The sequence below is a fragment of the Suncus etruscus genome, chromosome 4, assembly GCF_024139225.1.
Source record: "Suncus etruscus isolate mSunEtr1 chromosome 4, mSunEtr1.pri.cur, whole genome shotgun sequence".
Lineage (NCBI taxonomy): Eukaryota > Metazoa > Chordata > Mammalia > Eulipotyphla > Soricidae > Suncus > Suncus etruscus.
Window position 1 is genome coordinate 79721737 of NC_064851.1, and position 22206 is coordinate 79743942.

At 38.8% G+C, this 22206-nt stretch overlaps 1 protein-coding gene across 1 annotated transcript in view; it reads left to right on the forward strand.

The window, feature by feature from the left end:
- Positions 1 to 21306, forward strand: part of FIG4 (FIG4 phosphoinositide 5-phosphatase) — a 131317-nt gene extending 110011 nt beyond the window's left edge. Inside the window, exon 23 of the mRNA XM_049771169.1 lies at positions 20975 to 21306. Coding sequence (XP_049627126.1) covers positions 20975 to 21152 — 178 coding nt within the window. The 3' untranslated portion in view covers positions 21153 to 21306. The remainder of the gene's footprint in view (positions 1 to 20974) is intronic.
- The last annotated feature ends 900 nt before the right edge of the window (positions 21307 to 22206 follow it).

The following is a 22206-nucleotide window of genomic DNA, read 5'->3' on the forward strand; positions in this document are numbered from 1 at the left end:
TAACTTAAATTTTCCTCATAGGTCTTTATAATTTATATGTATATTGGGTAGGTGGGTGGTTAGGTGGCATATACGGCAGTGTTCAGGGCTTACTCCTGGTTCTGTGTTCAGGAATTATTCCTGGAAGTGCTTGAGAGATGTTATGGGGTGCTTGGGACTGAACCCAACCTTGGTCAGCTGCATACATGCCAGGGAAGCACCCAACTCACTCTGCAATCTCACTGGTCCCAATACCCTTTAATTAAGAAATAATCTCAAGTTTATAAAAATGTTGAAATTAAGACCAAAGGGTATCTAGTCCCATAAACCATTAGAGTAATTAGTGAACCCAGTGTCCTATCTCTTCAAAACATTTGAATGAGTATTTCTTAAAATAATATTTTTACACAATCATAATAAATTTAGTAAAACAGAAATTAACATTGCTTCATTGCTACCAGCTGACTCTCCAACCTCATTCCAAATAGTGCCACTTGTCCCTACAATTTTTTTCATTGCAAACAATGTTACAAACATTGTAACATCTCAATTGTATATAGTGATCATGCCTCTTTTAATCACCTTAATTTTTGAGTAGTTTCCCAGTCTTCTTTGACTTTCATATCTTAACACTTTCCTTTTTTCTTTCTCTCTCTTTTTTTTTTGTGGGAAATGCAATGTTGAGGAGCACCTGGCTAATGGGAGAATAAGGAATTATGCTTGTCACAGAAAAAGAAAGATCCTGTCTCGGATTAGTGTTAAATAAACACATTCATTATACAGAATAGCTCTGCAAGTGTTCTATTGCACTAGTCAACTCATTAGAAAAATAAGGAGCACAACCAAAAATAACAATGTGTGGTAAATTTAACCAATTTCAAAGGTTTGGCAAATTGGGACTTTTTTTGTACTAGAAAAATAAAATCACATGGGAAAACCGCACACATAGCTGTATGTATCTTCTTATTTTGCACCAACTTTCAGTAGTAAAGAAGGAAATCATAGCTTAGGAAGAGAGAATACAAATTAATGACTCCCCTGAAATATTTCAGAGGGTCTTAAATGCCCTAGAATTTCAGGAGTTTCAGTGTTAATCCTGACAATGAATAGAACACAAATTCTTTTAATATGGGGTTTTCCATTTTAAGCGCTTTATAAGAGCTATGATTCTATTGTTAACTATGTTAGATATAAAATGCTATATGTGATAATTGATAGTATAATTCTTGGGTGTTTAAATACTTAGATTCATACCTTGTTTTATTTTTAAAATATTTTTATCTTTATTGAAATACTGTGATTTATAATACTGTTAATGATGTTTCGTTTCATGCATACATTATTCCAGCACTACACCCCTCACCAAAGCATCTACTTTTCTCCACCAAGATCCAAAAGGTCTCTCTCTTTCCATTCTCACCCTCCCTCCACCTTCACACTCAGTTCCGTGAACCAACTCTTATCTCTAACCCATTGTTGCTACCTTACTGTGTGTCTTTAAATCTAACGTAGAAAAGAGATCATTCTGTTTCTATTTCTTTCCTTCTTATTAACTTCACTAAGCATGACATTCTTCAATTCCATGCATGTCATAGCAGATTGCATGATTTTTGTCCTTCCTTACAGCTACATAGTATTCTATTCTATGTATACATCACAACATCTTGATCCATTCATTCATAGTTGGGCATTTCACTTGTTTTCATATCTTGAGTATTGTACTAAGCTATATAAATATAAATATATATATTAAATAAATATAGGTGCAATAAATATAGGTGTGCACATATTCTTTTGAATTATTATTTTAGTGTTTAGGAGATAGATGCCAAAAAGTGCTGTTGCTGGGCATTATGGGAGTTCTATTCTGGCATTTTAAAATGATCTCCTATTGCTTTTCATGAATGTTGAATCAGATGACATTTCTACCAGTGCTGTTTGAGGGTACCTTTCTCATCCCAACCCCAACACTGCTGTTTGTGGGCTTCTTGATATATGCCATTCTCGCTGTTGTGAGATGATACCTTGATATTGTTTTGATTTGCACTTATCATAAGTTATGATGAGCACCTTTTCATATGCATATTGGCCATCTATTTGTCTTTTGGGGAAGTATCTTTTCATCTCTCACCCATTTTTGGATGGATGGGGTTGTTAGATTTGTTGTTGAGCTTTGTGAGGCTTTATAGATCTTGGATATTAATTAGTCCTTTATCTAATTGTGAGAAAATATTTTTTATTTTAGATTGTCTTTTACAGTGAAGAAGTTTTTTAATTTATATAATATCATTTGCTTATTTTTGTTTTTGTTTGTCTCTGTGGTCATCTTGTTGATGACATCGATGAGCTATCTTGCCTATTACTGAGAATTACTTTAAAGAAGGGTCATCAAGTGGGGTCTTTTGCTATTGTCTTTAGGTTATGAAACTTCAGCAATGTGATAAAAAAAGAGCCTCCTCATAGTTGCACACACTTGCAGTGACTGAGAGCATAGAGTAAATGAGATTGGGTTATCAAAGTGATCTATTGAATCACTTGCTCTGGGGAAACTAACTGATATGAGCAGCTCAGTGGATGGATCCTGATAAGAGGGAAGTGAATTATCTGGCCAGTGGCCAGTTAGAAACTTAAACCTTCCAATTATATGAGTTTAACTTAGAAATGGGAGCTCAGACCTAATTAAACCTTGAATTCACCATTTCTGACACATTGAGCTAGATTCTTCCAATAAAGTTATTCCCCAGTTCTTAATCCCTAGACACTGTGACTCAATAAGCATTTGTTAAAGTATATGATAAATATTACAAGACTGCCACAGAAGTGATGATGGGTTCTTCTCATTGCATTCTGGTCATTTCCGTCTCTCTTACTATGGATGATATTTCAGTCCCTTGATCAAATATATCCTCACTGTGAAATTATTCTATTCTTGTAATAAATGAATGTTTCGTGGGAGACACTGTTAAACAATAAATATTCTTTTCTTTAAACTTTCCCTTTTTCCACTGTTTTTTTTCCTCAAAATGTGAGGTTTGTTTCCTGTTTTGTTCAGTATGATCTCATCAGTTACTGTTGTTATTTATGATGTTCCAGTTGATCCAAATCTTCCCAGAATACCTTTAATTTGGTTCCTGTGGACATGTCCCCATCATTCTTTGATTACTTTCTTGATTTCTGGTGTAAGATATTCTAAGTCCATGATATTCTTTACTTGACCCAGCCCTAAAGCCAGTCATTTCTCTGAGTACTCTTAGTTCTTTTAAGTAGAAAATGTCTTTAAAGCCAAGGTCTTGGCATTAGACTTACCTATTGCCATTAGGGCATCTCTATCCCCAGGCCCATTCAAAGGACATATATATGCAAATAAATGCACAAATGTAAATGTGCATGCCCTGTATGTGTATATATATTTTATGAGAAAAATATATTTATAAATACAAATAGGTAAAACCCAAACAAATTTAAGTCCATGAGTTCATTGCCATAGCTCTAATTACGGGGTATTCAGATTCAGTATCTGCTCTTCCTTTCTGATGAGTAACATCCTTATCACCTTATCAACCAGTATCAATGTGACCTACCTACTGCTCTTCTTAGACTTATTTGATTAATTATACCATGTCTATCCACACAAGAAATCCATTCAGGCTCTGGTGGCACATCCCAAGGACTCTCCACAGGGACACCCACTCGGGTTTCAACATAACACCTTGCCTGTCCCCTCCACATGATGCCCATGTCACAACCAAGCTTGTTGTCACACCAGAGCTAGCCACTGAGCGATTTTTTCCTCATCCTCTTTGGAATCTGATGCCTCCAATATGTACAATGTCTTTCTTCACTCTGCACCATCTCATAGCATAAGAGCTAACCTGTTTAGAGGGTGAGAGGAGATTAAACCTTGAACACTCTAAGGTGGGTGTCAGCATTAAAAAAGGATGCTTCTGCTTAATTCAATCTTACAGTTGAATTTTTTTTGTTTTTTGTTTTTGTTGTTGTTGTTTGTTTTTTGTTTTTGTTTTTGAGTCACACTCATGGGTTACTCTGGCTCTACGCTCAGAAGTCACTCCTGGCAGTCTCGGGAGACCATATAGGATGCAGGAATTCAAACCCCTGTCCTTCTGCATGCAAGGCAAACACCCTACCTCCATGCTATCTCTCTGGTCCCCTTACAGTTGAATTTTGAATGGTTTCTATTGGAGTGGATTCACCCATATACAGTGGGAATATATATTATTGAAATTCAAAGCCCAAAGCAAGCAAAAGAATGATAACCATAAAAACGAGGGACAAGTTGAATATCCTTAGAAAATGGTTAAATTGTTGGAAGACACTCAGCCTCAATTTATTCATTCCTTATATTTTCTACATTTAAATTTTTATTTTAAGAACACTAATAGATGATGGGTCTGTTTTCTTTGTAATGTTTGTGTTAAAGTATAATTAAAGGCACCATAGAGGTTGTCTAGAATGTAAAGCACTTTCCTTATATGTGGCTGCTTCACTTGACTCTGGTTCTATCCTTGGCACCACATATAGTTCCCCTGAACAATGCCAGGAATCAGTCCTTAGCACAGGACCAGGAATAGCCACTAAGCATCACTTGGTGTAGCCCCCAAACTAAAAATATACAAATAAATTTAAATGAATTGTAAAGGACCAGAATTATATAATATGACTGTTAAAGTTTGGACATGACTGACCCAAGTTTAATTACTCCATATAGTCCCCTAGCACAGAGCCAGGAGTAAGACCTGAGCATTCACTGTTGGGTGTGGCCAAAAATAAATAAGCAATTAGTTTAATCTGAGATGAACCAACTAAAATTTTATTGGAAAAAACATATTGTTGCTATTTTAAAAAGAGATTCCTGGAGCCGGAGCAGTGGCGCAGGGTACAAGGTGTCTGCTTTGTGCACGCTAGCCTAGGATGGACCGCGGTTCAATCCCCCGATGTTCATATGGTTTCCCAAGCCAGGAGCGATTTCTGAGCGCATAGCCAGGAGTAACCCCTGAGCATCACTGAGTGTGGCCCAAAAGCCAATAAATAAATAAACTAAAAGGGATTCCCAAACTGAAGCAATAGTACAGTAGGGCATTTGCCTTACATGCATATCATCAGAATCTCATATGGTCCCCAAGCACCATCAAGAGTAATTCATGAGCACAGAACTATGAGTAACCCCTGAGTATCACCAGGTGTGGCCCCAAACTCAAAAATAAATAAATAAAATCTTAAAATGGGATTTAAAGGTAGAATTTAAAGTGCCATTGTCGAAGTTCTGACCTAGTTCACTGGGACTAAGTCCTGGGACTCTGAGCATTGTAAAGTTTTCCATTTGTATAAAATGAGAAGCCAGGTTGACAGAGCCCCGTTTCAAATCCTCTACTGGCCTTCCTTCATCCTGCTCCTAACAGCAACCTACACTCGTGGGCAGCACCCCAGCACTCGTGAACAGATGAAGCCCAAGGAGACTGAAAACTCGAGACATTTTATTTGGAAGAATCATGATCACACTGGTCCCTCCTTTTGAAAGACAGTTTTCTCTCCTGTGTTCTTTTTTTAGTGCAGGGGCTCAAACCTAAGGCCCATCACATGACGAGCCACATCCTTCTCTTATTTGTTAGTGAAGTAAAATGGGAAACTATGCAGGGTGAGGTGATGCCAGGTGATGCCAGCCCATCAAAATCCGGGGAGTCTTCTGTCACCAGCAAGGGGAACTTCAGGAGACATGTTGAATAAATGTTCTGTATCCTGGATAGGATCTTGGAAGAGAAAATAAAGCATGAAACTAAGTTAAGGCTTTGGTTAATAGCCATGGGTCTTGGGGCCTGAGTAACAGTACAATGGGTAGGGCCTTATAGCTGTGTAGCTGACTTGGTTTAGATCCCTGGCATCCCATATCATCCCCCCCCCCCCAAATGATCCCTCTCTGCTTCTATATGCATCCCACATGGTCCCAGGAGTGATCCCTGAGTACAGCTAGGAGAAAGCCCTGAGCACTGCTGAGTGTGACTCCAAGGCCAAATAAAAAGTGATGGGTCTTTGTCAGTGGTTTCATTGCAACAGGGTACTTATATTAATGACTAAGGTTCATACTTGGGGACTTTGGTTGTGGGGCCCCTTATCACAATCATTCTGTAAATCTTAGAGCCATTCTAAAGTGGTATTTACTAGAAAATAAAAGCAGTAAGTTGCAGGAAAAGGTGAAAGTCTCCCCCAACAGGTGTGAGTGATAAAAAGGGTGTCAACACCTCTGTATTGGAGAGAAGACTTAGGCCATTACTGAAACTCACTGATCTTCGTTTCCAGGAGTGACTGGATATTGCTGATGCTGTGCCAGAAAATCTAAGGATAGGAGGGACACCAGGCTCCTACAAGTCCCTGTGTAAAGAAAGATTTGACCTGTTGGCCTGAAGGGGAAGCAGGGCTGTGGGAGGTGCAGGAGGGGTGTTTGCTGTAAGCAGCCTGCTCTATGCTGGGCAGGCAGAGGTGCAGTGCTGAGCAGGATAACCAATAGGCTGCTGCCTGGGGCCCTGAGCCAGCTGTGCACTCATCAAACAGCAGCTGAAAGGTTCAATTCAGAGCCCACAAAACAATGCAGCCAAACAAGGTTGGCAGCTCCCCTGGTGTTTGTAATAGTAAGCCCAGCTGCACTGCTTTTCATCCCCAGATAGATAATAGGCCCTCCACAGGAGAGAAGCCCTACAGGTTATAAATTGCCTCTGAAATTGGAAACATTTTACCTGGTTCAGGGCCAAAATCCCATCTTGCTTCATTTCTTTAAAACCCACTTCTTTTAGAAACATAAATGACATTTTCATTTCACAGTTCTCAAAAAATGTTTTTTTTTTAAATGAAAAGAAAAGAAGTATAATCCTTCCTTGTCTAGACCAATAAAAATATGAGTGGCTGTGGCCAAGAGAAAGACAGTGCCACCATTCCTGTTTTCCCACAGGCATGTGGTAGACTGGAACGCCTGTCTCTTGGGCAGCAAATGTGCAGGTGCCCAAGTGTTCGAATTATTCCTTTCTTGCTCCCACTGTTAGGAATTGGGCTCTCTGGGTGGCCTGAGTGTGTGCTCTTGGATAAACGAGCAGGCGAGAGCAGCATGGGCTTTGCTCAATGACCGGCTGTGTTGGTCAGAGTTCAGTTGTGGAAAACAATACCTACTGTTGATGTGTTGACGCGAAATGATTGTTTTAGGGTTTTCAGTCTAGAGGGCTAAATACAGGCTATAAACTCAACTTCCAGGAATGACCTCCCAAATCTGGAGTTTGACCACCTGCAAGGCTCCTACCTCTGCCTTCATCACAAGCTGTCCCAACAGCTGCTGCTACAAAGTCCGTCAGTGGTAGTCAGGAGGCTACCCTGCAATGGCCAATCGAGAACACGTATCTGGAATCTATGAAACAAAAACCCTCCATCTGACTTTTTTTTTTCCAGATACCTTCTTCCCAAAGTAAAGCCTCCAGTAGGCGTATGTAGTAGAAAAAAACCTCAGTCACGTTTGCAGCCAGAATTGCAGTCTAGGATGTTACTTTTTCTTTTCTTTTCTTTTCTTTTTTTTATTATAATAATAATTTTTATTTTGACTAAAGTGGATTACAAATCTTTCACAGTAATATTTTAGGGACATATTGACATTGAATCAGGGGAATTTTCACTACCAAAGTTGTCCTCCATCCACCCCCGTTCCCATCATGCATCCCCTTTCCCTCTCCCTTACCCCCCGGGCTGCTAGTATAAGTGGTCCCCTTTGTGTCTAACTTGTTGTAGATTGGGTATTGATTCTGTTGTCATTGGCTTTGGATTTGGTGTTTAAGTACGATCATTTTTTATTACTACTTAGTGATCATACAGCTGTTTGGTCTTGGTACCCTCCATTATTTCCCCCTCAATATGAGAGGCGGAACAAGATGGTTCAAGATGTGATTCTGTTTGAAGAAAAGGAAAAAATAAAATGGGGCAAAAATCAAACAAGCAAAAAATGGGTGGACTCCTTAGAGGCTATAAATATCAATTTGAGAGAAGGGAAAAAGGAAGAGAAACATAACAATACAAAAAGAAAAATCAAACAAAAAAACCCAAAAAGCACCACAGCAATAAAGACAACCACCACACAATAACCACAGTCCTAAAATAAAAACAAAACAAAGCACAAAAATCTAAAAACAGCAACAGCAATAACAAAACCAAAAAAAATTTATTTTGTGTTGCTTCTTTTTTTTCTGCATAGGCACAGTAAATATTGGGGAGATTAGAAAAGGAATTCCCTTGGTTGCTTCATTCCTGCAGATGAGATGTCGATTGAGGTACATATTGAGGAATCTAGTCTGTGATACCTGTCTCGCACACCCGTTTAACTACCTCAGTCATCTCTGCCTACTCTTTCTGTTTTAAGTAAAGTGCTTCCCCACCCAGCCTATCCAGTTGTGTCTACTCAAAATCCAGAGACCTTGGATTTTACTGCAAACCTCTTCATCAAGTCTGGATATAACTTCTTGTTTTCAGGCTGGAACAATAAGACAGTACATAGGTTGCCTGCTTTGTGCATAGCCAATCCAGGCTTGATCCCATATGGTCCCCCAAGCTCACTAGAGTTATCCCTGAGCACAGAGTTAGAAGTAACCCCTGAGCACTGTGATGTCCATAAAACAAAACACAAGAAAACTTTATAATTTCTAATTACCTAAAAAGAGATAGATGGTCTGCCTCTGATATGCAATATTGGCAAAGTTCAAGTAAACAAACAAACAAATAAAATACTTTATTTGGGCTGAAGATAGTATAGCAGGTAGGGTACTTGCCTTGTATGTGGCTGACTCAGGTTCAATCTCTCTCTCTCTCGCTCTCTCTCTCTCTCTCTCTCTCTCTCACACACATACACACACACACACACACACACACACTTTGCCAAGAATAATTCCTGAGCATAGAGCCAGGAGTAACCCCTGAGCATCAACAGGTGTCGCCCCCAAACCACAAAATATACCAACTCTCCTTTATAAGAGAGTGAAGGATTCAGGGTGGGGAGATAGCTCAGCAGATTGCAGTGTGTATTTTGCATGTTGGAGGTCTGGGTTCAATCCTCAACTTTACATGTTACCAAGCACCACTAGGAACTGATCCCATGCACTGAAGTGCAGATAGTTTCTGCACATTCTGGTGTGACATAGAAATCTGAAAGGAAGTGAAGGGAAGGGGAGGGGAGGGGAAAGGGGAAGGAAAAGGAGAAAGGAAGGAGAAGGAAAAGGGAAAGGGGAAGGGAAGGGGAAGGGAAGAGGAAGGGAGAAGGGAAGGGGAAGGGGAGGAGAAGGAAAGGAAGGGAAGGGAAGGGGAGGGGAGGGGAGGGGAGGGGAGGGGAAAGGAAAGGAAAGAAGAAAAGAAGAAAGGAAAAGACAAGACAGAAGAGGAGAGGGGAGGGAAGGAAGGGAAGAAGAAAGGAAAAGACAGGACAGAAGAGGAGAGGGAAGTGAACAAAGGGAAGGAGAGGGAGAGGAGGGAGGAGGAGAGGGGGGGAGAGGAGGAGAAAAGAGAGGAGAAAAAGGAGGGAAAGGGAGGAGAGGGGAAGGGAGGGGAGAAGAGAGAAGATAAGGGGATAGAAGGGGATAATGGTCAATGCCAGCCTGGTACTCTGCATGATTAAGTAAGGATCTTGGGGAGCTATTTGGAAGGGCTTCTTTGCTCATTAAGTTCTAGAATCCAAGCCTAATTGGTGTAATAACCATCTTCAAGTTACTTTGCGAAGTTATCCCAGTTTTTTCCATTATCCTAACTACTCATACTTTGAAGGGTGTGACTCTGGCTAACCCCCTGGCATGGCTTGTTTACTAAACTAAATGCCAAAAATAGTCAAAAGCATAAATATGCTAAAAGCATAAATATGCTTAGCTGGTTCAGAGAAGAAAAATATGGTGAGACTGTTTTAAAATCCCTGAAATCTTGAGGCTAGAGAGATAGCACATGGATTAAGGCACTTGCCTTGTACATAGGCTCAATTCCTCAAGAATCATGAGCATGATCAAGCTTGAGTACCACCAGGAGTAATCTTTTAACAAAAAACAAGGAATAAGTCTTGAAGACTACTGTGTGTGGTCTCAAAATTAAATTTTAAAAAAGAGTTCTCACATGGAAAAAAGCTATATAGCAAAACTAAGTACCTATAGACAAAATGACCTCTAAGCAAAATGATGAGATACCTTCATTCACCCACAATAAACATGGTGGAGGCCCACATCTTGACAAAGACCATGTGTTCAGCATTTATCAAAATGATGAAGTGAGAAGGGTGTAAGGTAGGGCCATATCATGGGCTTGAGAGAGGACTCAAGCCAGTTTGGATACCAGCAGCTGGACCTGAGTTTTGGGGAATGTTTACCCTTACCCAGTTTAATCCTAAGTGAGTACCAGGACTTTCTGGTGAGTTTTAAAAGAGCTAAGGCCCATTGTACTATATAAAGTCTAAAACATCAACTGTTGGAATTTCTTCTAGGACAGTGAACCCATCTGAGGGGATATTGTTAACAGCATATTCAGAATTGATCATGACAACTGGAGCAGACATGAAGGAAAAAAGAAAATTAAGGCAGAATTGGTTATGGGAATGGAGGACAAGATACATGAAATATCAAAAAGCAAGGGACTGTTTTGAGCACCAAGAAAGCAACCAGAGAGGCAATTTGGTCAGTTTACCCAAGATTTATTTATGAACTACATTGGCTTTCAAACAATCATTAAAGTTAATTTTGTGTAATGAGCAAATGAAAAGAAATACGGTTCAATTTCCCATGAAGTTGTTAGAACATAAAAGAGCACAGAGCAGAATAGCATCCCTACGATGAAAGTTTGCCAGAGAGATGTCAATAAAAGAGGCCAACATAGAAGCACTTGATTTCAAAATGAACTTAAAATATAATACTTTCAAAAAGAAGCAAAGAAAATTTAAAAAGATGTAGGAAAAGTGTCAAATGTTGACAAGAAGCAAAGATTTAATGTGAATAATAGGAATATAGCTCATCAAGTATGTTCAAATGATTGTGTTTGTAGTGAATTGCTAAAAATTGAATGATTTTAGAAGAACAATGGAAAGTATTCTTATTATCTGGTGATAAATAATAAAGAAAAGAAATCAAGCACAGAATTCTTGAATTATAAGAATTGTATTACTGGGAGACCAAATAGAAGAGATAAAGGAAAATACTCCCTCCCCCCAAAAAAGTGCAATGACTAATCAATACAAAAGAAAAAAGTATCATTATCATTTGCAATGCCCAGAAAGTTCATGGAGCATTCATTGGGCATCAAGGACTGTGGACATCAAAAAATATGGAGTGGGGGTTGGAGAGATAGCGTGGAGGTAGGGTGTTTGCCTTGCATGCAGGACAGTGGTTCGAATCCCAGCATCCCATATGGTCCCACGAGTCTGCCAGGAGTGATATCTGAGCATAGATCCAGGAGTAATCCCTTAGTGCTGCTGGGTGTGACCCAAACACACACACACACACACACACACACACACACGTATGTATATATGGAGTGGTCAAAGTGGCTTTCCATGAAATAGCACAGTAGCAAAGTGCCACTTATGGTCCTGCCCAAGTAAAGGAAACAAAAGTCCACCCAGCTTCTCCATATTTTTAACTTGGTGAAAATTTAAACTATAAGAATATTTTGAACTACTCCATAAATGTGCAGTTAGTAAAACCCAGGCTAATAGAAATTCTTAAACACATAAATTATAAGAGCAGTGAGAGAGAGAGGAGACTCAGGTTTAAAGGCATATCATGCTTTTGAAAAATTTCAGAGATGCATATGTAAATGCAGCTTTTTTTAAGATTACAAGGAAGTAATTGTATATGTACAATGTTTTGATGTACAATTTGTATTGATGGGTAGGAACCTATAGAAACTTTCTGTAGAAAACTGTAGAAACTGGCAAATTCTGTTGCCAGAATTTCTAGTTCTTGATCATAGTATTCACATCTTACAACCATTCTGTGTTTTACTGTGTGAGTGATTTTAAAAGTAAAATAGCATTGCTAGATCTAAAGTTCAGTCATTTTTGAATGATAGATATTGGCCAATATTTTATATTTAATATAATTAAGTATAAAATAATATTTTATCCTTAATTGGCATAGGTGTCTGACAATGATACTAAGACCTTTTCATTCAAAACTACTCTGACAATTATGTAACAACCTCTGAGTCTCCTATATTGCATTGATTTTTTAATATAATTTTTATTTTGATCATAGTGGCTTACATATTGTTCACAATAATATTTTAGGTACATATTTACATAAAATCAGGGGGATTCCCATCACCGATTTGTTCTCCCTACACCTCTGTTCTCGTCCTACCTCCCATATCCTCTTTCATCCCCGGGCTGCTAGAATATGTGGTCCCCTCTGTACCTAGATTACTACTTAGTAGTGTTACACCTGTTTGGTCTTGGTACGTCCCTTATTTCCCCCTCTAACTGGGAGGCAGGACTAGATAGTTCAAGTTATGTGGTTTTGTTTGAAGAAGAGAAAAGTAATAAACTGGGGTAAAAATCAAATATGCCGAAAATGGGCGGAATTCTTCTAGACCTAGAAGGATCATCAGTTTGAGAGATGAAGGAGAAAAAGAAGATGAAGCACCCCAACAGTACAAAAAGAAGTGTCAAATAAAATATCTAGTGAGCACTCCAACAATAAAGATAAGCACCACAAAAAAAAACCATGGTCTTGAGATAAAAAAACATGGCAGAGCACATAAAGAAAGAAAAGAAAAGAAGAAAAAAATATATAAATGGAGACAACAACTTCAATAACCACACTAAAACAAAGAAATCGACAAAAAGTAGATAGGTAAATAAATAAATAAAATGTTTTGTGCTTTTTGCCTTTTTTTTCCCTCCTGCACAGGCACAGTAAATATTGGGGTCATTCAAAAAGGAATTCTCTTGGCCTAAGAGATACGGGGTTTCTCCACCCTTGGAGTATATTGTCATGGGATTAACTATAGATTCCGTTCAGGTTCATTTACTCTCCCCTTGGTGCTTTCGTGGTGTTTGGAAGACTTCTGCTCCATCCTGGGTAATAAAATCAGACCTCTGTATCTAGAGATCTCAGTATCAGCAGGAGTGGAACTTATGATGAAATCTTCCTTTGTGGTTCTAGAAGTTTTGTTCCCTCAGTGTCATTTTAATCTGTCTTCTGTGGTTGGTGGTCTTGGTCTTTGCGCTGATCCTAGGATGGAACCTTTTAAAGTAAGACTACAAAGCAGTCAGATTTTGTTTTAATTTGGGGGTGGTAAGGGTCTTCCCAGAGGTCTTTGGGACCCAAGACTGCTCCTGATGACATGCAGCCAGTCTGAGGTGCAGGCCTGATGGTCCCATGCTCTGACACGGTCATGCTGGTTCACTTGGGTCAGCAATGCTTATATGCCATCAGGGCCATATGGGCAAAGTATGTATGGGAGTAGAATTCTGGGCCTACTTTGAGATATCTCTCAAACCTTCCAAACGGTATCTTTTTTAAGATACTGGTGTTTCTACCCTATAAAATAGTAAATACAACAACCTGTTATTCAAATGTGTTGGTTTCATTATCCAACATGCTCATCAGCCATACATTTGTATACATACAATAGAATGAATATTGTAAAACTTGATGCCCCATAGACACATTTGAAGTATATCACTACAGGGAGATGGTCAGCAAATGTTGAGCCCTTTCTTCACATTGATTTAAAGAATACATATGTAGGGTCAGGGTGACAGTACAGCAGATAGGATGCTTGCTTTGCACATGGCTGACCCAGGTTCTATCTACAGCAACCTACATTGTCCCCTGAGTACTGCCAGGAGTGATCTTTGAGTGCAAAGCCAAGACTAACCCCTGAGCACCCTTAGTTGTGGTCCAAAAACAAATGAAAAAAATTTATATGGGCATACATAAGTATCAGTGTGCCTAGTATACTAGTATACATGCATAGCATGTATGGGTATATAGAGATGTATTATTTTTCATCTAAGAAAGAGGGTTATCAAACGTATTTGTTTTATAACAACCCCCTTTACAAAATAAATTTTTTAGCACCTAAGAAAATTTACCTTTGGGGCCGGGAAGGTGGCGCTAGAGCTAAGGTGTCTGCCTTACAAGCGCTAGCCAAGGAACGGACCGCGGTTCGATCCCCCGGCGTCCCATATGGTCCCCCCAAGCCAGGGGCGATTTCTGAGCACATAGCCAGGAGTAACCCCTGAGCGTCAAACGGGTGTGGCCCAAAAACCAAAAAAAAAAAAAAAAAAAAAAAAAAAAAAAAAAGAAAATTTACCTTTGGTGATCTGTATTTGCTGTGCTTCGGGCCTACTCTTGGCTTTTCTTAAGTGTGACTCCTGGCGGTGCCCTATGAAGCATATTTGTTGCTAGGTATAATCAAACCATTGTTGGTTGCATGTGAGGCAAATGCCTTAACCCTACACTGTCTCTCAGGTCCTGGAAATCTGCCTTATTTAAGCAAGCAAACAGAAAGTGCCCCCTTCCAATTTCACCCAAAGCTCCTTACCATCTTTGCAACACCCCCAGGAAGTTGGGATTAATGGTATCTCCCACTTTTGATAAGTCGGCAAAAGATTTATGCAATCTGAAGAGAAATCAAAGTATTCTCCTACTTTCTGAAACATTGATCTAGTGGATCCAAAGGCAGATAAGTCCAAAGAGAGAGTTTAGTCACCTTAGTCACTGTGGATGAATCATTTCTTGGAAAGATATATCAAGATCATTTTGCACTTCACTCTATCCGTAAATATTTTTCTGTGCTACTGATGTGGCTTAAGTAGTAATGTCACAACTTCAGTAGTGCCTTTTAGGCAGGCTGCTCACTGACAAGCTGAAATTTCTCACTTTTGCAGGGTCTTTACTGCAACCTGCTAGCCATCCATGGCATTGCACTAATGGATTCCACCAGCAAAGATTCTGTTCTTCATTTCTCTGCCTCACTCCTTCACACCTCCAGACCATTGATTGTCCAGAGACATTATTGGCATCTTTGCTTTATCACATTGTAATCCACCTATAATCTTCCTTGAAGTACCTCTGCTATAGGCCAGTTTAATCACTTTGCTGTAATAGCAAGTCTAAAAAAACATGTAGAAACCTTTGGGTGTGTAGAAAGTAGGTTTTATTCACTATTCTGCATTGTCCTTTAACTTTCAATGACCTAGTAAGACTAAAATCATTGGACTTTGTTGAGGATTATGTTAGGATATAAAATTTCATATGTACGAATACATTTTTTATTCATTGTTGGTATCCCAAGCAGTGCTATGGAGGCCTTTGGTGATTTGGTGATAATGTTGGTGATTATAGGCCAACCTGATGAGCCACTGCAGTGGTGTTCAGGAAACTATATGCTACTTGAAATTGAATATGGGTTGGCTACATGTAAAGCCTATACTGCCTTTCCAGCTTTAAACTCTTAGCAGGAATTAAAATGAAATTAATTTATTCTTAATGATGTTTATAATATCAGCAGCAGAAATGACATGGTTTCATTTTTCAGTACATGGGTAAGTGCTTTTTCACCAGCCTACATTCTTTACTCTGTGAACACCATATTTATCAAAAGTGCCAACAGGAGTTATGTATCAAATAATCCTGAATGTTTACCCACATTTTCCTCATAAGAATTGAGGTGATAGTGGCTTTCATGCAGCCAACTCAGGTTTGCTCCCTACATCCCACTTGGCCCCCCCAGAGCCCCAAGAGGATTCATTTCTGAGTGCAGAGCCAGGTGTAACTCTTGAGTATCACTAGATGTGCCCCCCCCAAAAAAAAAGAAATAAAGAAATGGAAGTGATGGAATATATTAAAGTGAACCTAGATAGAATAGGATTTCTAGGATACCAGGGTAAAGAATTTTGTTTTATTAGAAACAGTTTGATGGTTAACATACTTCTCTTGCTTTCAATTTATTTCATAAGTTAGTTATGTCTGAATGATTGTTGTCTCACTCCAAAGGTGGACAAGAATATGTTCCACCTTCCTCACACTGTCCTTAGAATTATACTCCTCCATTTTCCTGCCTACCACCACCCACTGCCAAAAGGTACAGTCTTCTTACACCCAATCTCCTGCCCACATTAGAGGTTAAATAAGAGAAGAACTTGGAGTTCAGTTTCCGATGGAAGATCACACTGAGGTTCTCTTCTAGAATAGTACACAGCACACTGAATTCAGGTTCTAACTTAAAAACCAGAATGAACTCTCAATATGCCACTCATTCAATTAATATTTACTATGAAGTTATAGTATATGAGGTGCTCTTCTGGGCATTAGGAGGAAAGAGCTAGTACAGACATCATAGCAGCTATTAAACACAAAAAAGATCAATAGTGATAAATGCTACTCAGAGACTTAAGCTTAAGAATAATACAGACTTGCTGAGAGATTTTTTTTTCTTTTTTTAAAAAAAGGAAAGCATGGTCTGTTTAGTGGAACTACTATAATGATGGAATATTCTGTACCTGTACTTTCCCAAAACAGTACATGTAGAGCTGTCTTATCAAGTATGTAAAATGTGGCTAGTGTTACTGAGAAACTAATTTTAAATTGTATATAAGTTTAATTTGTCTAAAAATGTTAATGGTCTATCAATTCGGCAAGAAAAAGATTCAGGTCATCCAGATCGGAAAGGAAGAAGTCAAGTTCTCACTGTTTGTAGCTGACATGATACTATATTTAGAAAATCTTAAAGACTTAAAAGCAATAATAGATTTGTAAAGTGGCTACAAAGTTAATGCACAGAAATCCAGGGTTTTTCTATATGCAAATAATGAAAGAGAAAAATTGACATTAAAAAAAATCTCTTCCACAATTGTTCCTCAGAAAATAAAATACGTCAGAGTCGATTAAAGAGGTGAAAGACCTATAATACCCAGAGGCAATAGAGGTAAGGGCCAGGAGGACCAGTCCATGGCAGGAAGCTTGCGACAAAGAATCAGGATTGGAGTTAAGGTAGAGAAGGGTTCACTATGACAGTGATAGTTAGAACTGATAACTCTGCACAAAAATGGGGTGCTGAAAGAGGATAAAGTGATATACATGGTACCCCATTAACAATAGTGCAAACCATGTCAAAAAGGGGGGAAGGAAGAGAGAGAATGAGAAGTAAAATGTCTGCACAGAGGCAGGCTGGGGTAGGAGGTGGGGGAGGGCAAATTGGGTCCATTGGTGATGGGAAACCTGTACTGACGGTGGTGTACATTGTTTGACTGAAACACAGTCATGAACAATTTTGTAATCACAATGCTTAAATAAAGTGATATAATAAAGTTATTGACTGCTATATTAGATAAGCAGTTTAATTGATATTTTTAGATTTAGTTGTTTGAGCAATTAACATAGTTTTCTTTTTTTTGTGGGGGGGTTGAGTTTTTTTTTTTGGTTTTGGGGTCACACCTAGCAGCACTCAGGGGTTACTCCTGGCAGACTCAGGGGACCATATGGAATGTCGGGATTCAAACCACCGTCCTTCTGCATGTAAGGCAAATGCCTTGCCTCCAGTTTTCTTGGTTATTAACAAAAATAATCAAACACATTCTTACTGTACCTAAGTAGATTCATGACTAGGCCTTGGTACATGAGTACCTTGTTGGAAAGATACAAATAACCTAATAAGGGGACTCGGGAGAAGCAGTAAAGATATCTCTCTCTTTGTCACACTCTCACTTCTCTATCTGTCACACGCGCGCGTACACACACACACACACACACACACACACACACACTCGAACTGCTAAGAGTGGACTCTGATCCATTTTGTCCTTGCCCTAATTATTGTTCTCTCCTAGTAAGTACAGGAAATAATAAGACAAATGACTTACTCATGTCCATCATGTCCAAATAAGAAGATGGGCTGTGGTGGTCAGTAAGGTGCTTTGTATCCTGCAGTGCGCTCATGACCAATAGAGAATGTGATGTGAAAACAAAGTCCTTGAGTCCTTGGAGAAAAACTGCCATAATAGAAGAACAGGCTGAGAATGGGAGACATGGCTAAAGGGAATCAAAAGATACAAACTTCTTGTTGTATAATACATCCTAGGACTATAACGTATGAAATAGAATAGTTAATAATACTGTGCTGTATAATTGAAAATTTCTGAAAGAGTAGATCCCAAAGGTTCACATCACAGGGAAAATATGTTACAACTATATTTGGTGAGTCATGTTAATTATTAATCTTTCTGCTGTGACCTTTTTGCAATGTGTTCAAACATCAAACCATTCTGTTGTGCACCTAAGCTAATCTTATAACTATACATCTGTCAAAAGAAATAAAGTTAATATTTTTTAAGTTTGCACAAGGAAGGGAAATGCATCAGTTGTTAAAATCATGGACTAAATTTTCTGAGAGGGCATATGAATTTGAAGTATGCTTACTTCATGGTGCTAATCAAAGAAAAAACATGAATGGTTGAGCATATGAAATATTTCTGAAAATATTCAAAAGTCATTTAGCAGGCTAGCATTTTCGTCACCAACAGCAAATCACTATAACATGACCAACTTTGCAAAGTATTTCATTTTAATAAATTAAATTGTTTCTTGTCAAACCAGCATATGTTTGTACCCCAGGTACTCCTTGTGTGTTAAATCAGAGGGTAAAACAAAACAAAACAAAAATCTCAACAGGAATTTAAGTGGGATTGAAGCATTAGTTCTGCATCGAAGTGTAAGATATGGTTATCATCAGACTTCGTCATAGTATAACCAAATCTTGAAGAGCATAAAAGGGCAACAAGTATGTCTAATTAGTTTATGCCTGAGTGTCTCCTCTGAGTGACCTGAGTGGATGCAACTATAGCTAAGTCTGTGTTGTCCATTCTCAGTTCTTGAGTACCCCAAGCAACAGCCCATAAATCTGATTTAAATAAAACTGGAACGTTTCTGGAGGGAAAATTTAGAGCTCTTCTGGAAGAAGGCACTAGGTTTTGTAGATAAAAAGAAAAGAACCTGCAAATTTGAAAGATACCAAACATACTAGTAACTTTAAGTTAAGAAAAATAATTCTTCCTTATGAGATTATAAGGAAAAGCTGAAAAAGAATAAAAGCCATCTCCTCTCTTTAGGACCAGGAAAAAAACAAAATCATATTTTTCCACCATGAAAAATGCAGTTAGAGACCAGTTATCTCTACTGGAATGAATGAAAGAAAGTGGCTTCCCAGTTTCCATGTCCTTTTGGATTTCAGAACTTGACTTTTCATCCAGAAACAGATGCCTTCTAAAGGAGTTTACCTTGTAAGGCACTTGCCTGGTACACAGACCACCTGGATTTGATGCCTGGCATCTCATACGGTCCCCAAAGCTCTACCAATAGTGATTTCTGAGTGTAGAGTTAGGAGTAAACCCTAAGCACTACCAGCTGTGGCCTGAAAACAAAAAACAAAACAACAACAACAAAAAGCTAAGGGAATTTAGCCTGTGAACATAATCAATTGTGACAATTCACTTCTTTGGACTAGACAGGATATGGTACTCTTCTATAAAAAAAAAAAATCTAGATGCTTTTAGGGACCGGAGCAGTGGCGCAAGTGATAGGGTGTTTGCCTTGCATGTCCTTAACCTAGGACAGACCGCAGTTTGATCCCCTAGTGTCCTATATGGTCCCCCAAGTCAGGAGTGATTTCTGAACACATAGCCAGGAGTAACCCCTGAGCATCACGGGGTATGGTCCAAAAAAGAAAAAAAATTTAGATGCTTTTAAAATCACTCCATAAAGGAAGAATGTGCTTATTACAGATCTACAATGCCTTATCCAAAATCTGAGGCCAGATGTGTTTCAGAATTCAGATATTTTGGGTGTTACTGTAGAAAGATGTTAGATATATCTTATAAAAGAATTCCCAGTAGGCTCTGAGAGCATGTCTGATAGAGATATGCATTCATCACATCCAGTAGGATGAGTCTGGTCAGTTCTAGTGAGGACATACCATCAAAATGAGTTTCATTTTGGTCCTACCTTACCACCAGAGTCATGTGCAATTATTAAAGCTCTTAGGATCCCAGAATTATTAGCAGTAACTGTAATTATGAGCAGTTCACATTTGCTGCTAATATATGTAACACCTACAGGTTCCAGCCACTATGCTAATTGCCCATTGAACAAATATTAACTCAACATGTAAGAAAGGAGTTGACACATAAGGTAGGAATTATTAATATCCCAACTCCATTGTTTCTCAACCTGGGGCCATTTGATACCTGAGAAGGTTCTAAGATGACCACAGATGAAAATTGTATAAATGGGGCATGTGGAGGAAAGTGAATGCCACAGCACAAGGTTAGGGAGCCAAATGGTGGAACAGGTAGAAGTCAGAAAGGGGCCTCATTTGTGAAGGTTGGGAAACATTGGTCTACTTTTCTGAGTCCTGCTGAAGCTTACCTTAGAAAATAATTGTCAGGTTTCAGAGATGTGGTGGTGAGTCAGAGCACCTATGAGTCTAATCCTAGCATCAAACACACATGCCAACTGTAATCCTTGTGGCACTGCCTTTGGTGTCTCTGGCACCACAAGTGGCTCCCCACAACCACACCTCACTGTGCCAATTCTGGTCATCATGACAATAACAAAAGGGAAAGGAAGAGGAAATGGGAAAAGTAAATGAATGTGTTGTTGAAAAGAAAAGAAAAAACTATTGAGTGTCTGCCATGTGCCAAGGGAAAGGAGTCAAGAGTCTGGATGGTTATAAGTCTTAGTTATGGAGATACTGATGTATGGGTGGATTTTTCCCAAAGGGGAGTTGTCTACCCACTCACCACACATCAGGAAAAAGACCCCACTCCCACCCTAGGCAAGTGCTATTCCCATTCTGAGTTCCTGGCAGAGAAGAATGCCAGCTAAGTACTACTAGCCCATCAGCAGTTCTAATGCTTGGAGACCACAGCACCCACTACCCATTACTTATTTTCACTGTTTTCCTGTCTCTTCTTGTTTTGTAACAGAACACCCATCTCCACTTTCTCACAAGATAACATCTATGAAGTACAGCCTCCCAGAGTAGATAGGAGGTCTACAGAAATATTCTTGGCCCATATTCAAGCTGGTCATGGTGCCATGCAGCCTCTTGGGAAGGAAGACAGCATCATGTACCGAGAGTACATCAGGAACCGCTACCTCTGAACAAGAAGGCCAAGCTACACAAACAAGCCCCATCCACTGCCATCGTCATCTTCAAAAGCTAAGGGCCCAGCACAACCTGTTATGGAGGCAGGACTTTCCTCTTTTTGGAAATGCTGATATCCAAGTTATGGGTAATAAATGCTTGGATAGTTTGCTGTCATTGCATTTGCTTCTTTCCATAAATTCTTTGTTGAGAAGTGATGGTTACTATAATGTCATCATCATGTTGTGAAATTAACATGCTGGAACTGGAGTGGATAGTACAGTAGTCAGGGCATGTGCCTTGTATACTGTCAACCCAGGTTTGATTCTAGCACTATATATAGTCTCACAAGTCCTGCCAAGCATAATCCCTGAATGCAGGCTAATAGTAAGCTCTGATCATAGCTGGGTGTTGTTTAAAACCAAATAAAAAGAAGATAGCTTATTGATTCTGCTACCAACTCTGCAGTTCATATTAATCGAGCCATGACAAGTTTGATCCACCAGTGGTATATCCTAGATCAATATTAAGAAATCTTTATTGAGCACCTATTATATTTCAGATACTAGGATATGGTTCAGGAATATACTAATAAGTAAGACAGGTCAAGTAATCCCTCTAGTGTACAATAATTATTTTTAAATAATTAACATTTAAAAGCATATATTCTCTTGTTTGTTTTATGCTAACTTTATGTCTTGATCAAAGATTTATTACTTTAAGAATCCTTGGTTTTAGGAAATTAAGCATTGAAATATTTATAGACAAAAGGGCAAGATATAAGCCAAATGCTCAGAGAAAAAAGGAAAACCTGATAAAGCAAATGGAGCAAAGTATGAATAATCAGCAAAGCTGGGAAAGAAAATACAGGAGGCCTTTGAACTCTTATAATTCTCTATAAATATTAAATCATATATTAAACCAAACATTAAGCATTTATCAGTCTGTACTATAGTGTACTACATAATTTGTCACTGTTATCTAGAGTTGACTTATCAGATACATTTATGTATCGTATTCTCTTTGTATTAGGTCTAGACATACAAATGGACAGATTTCTGTATTTTTGAC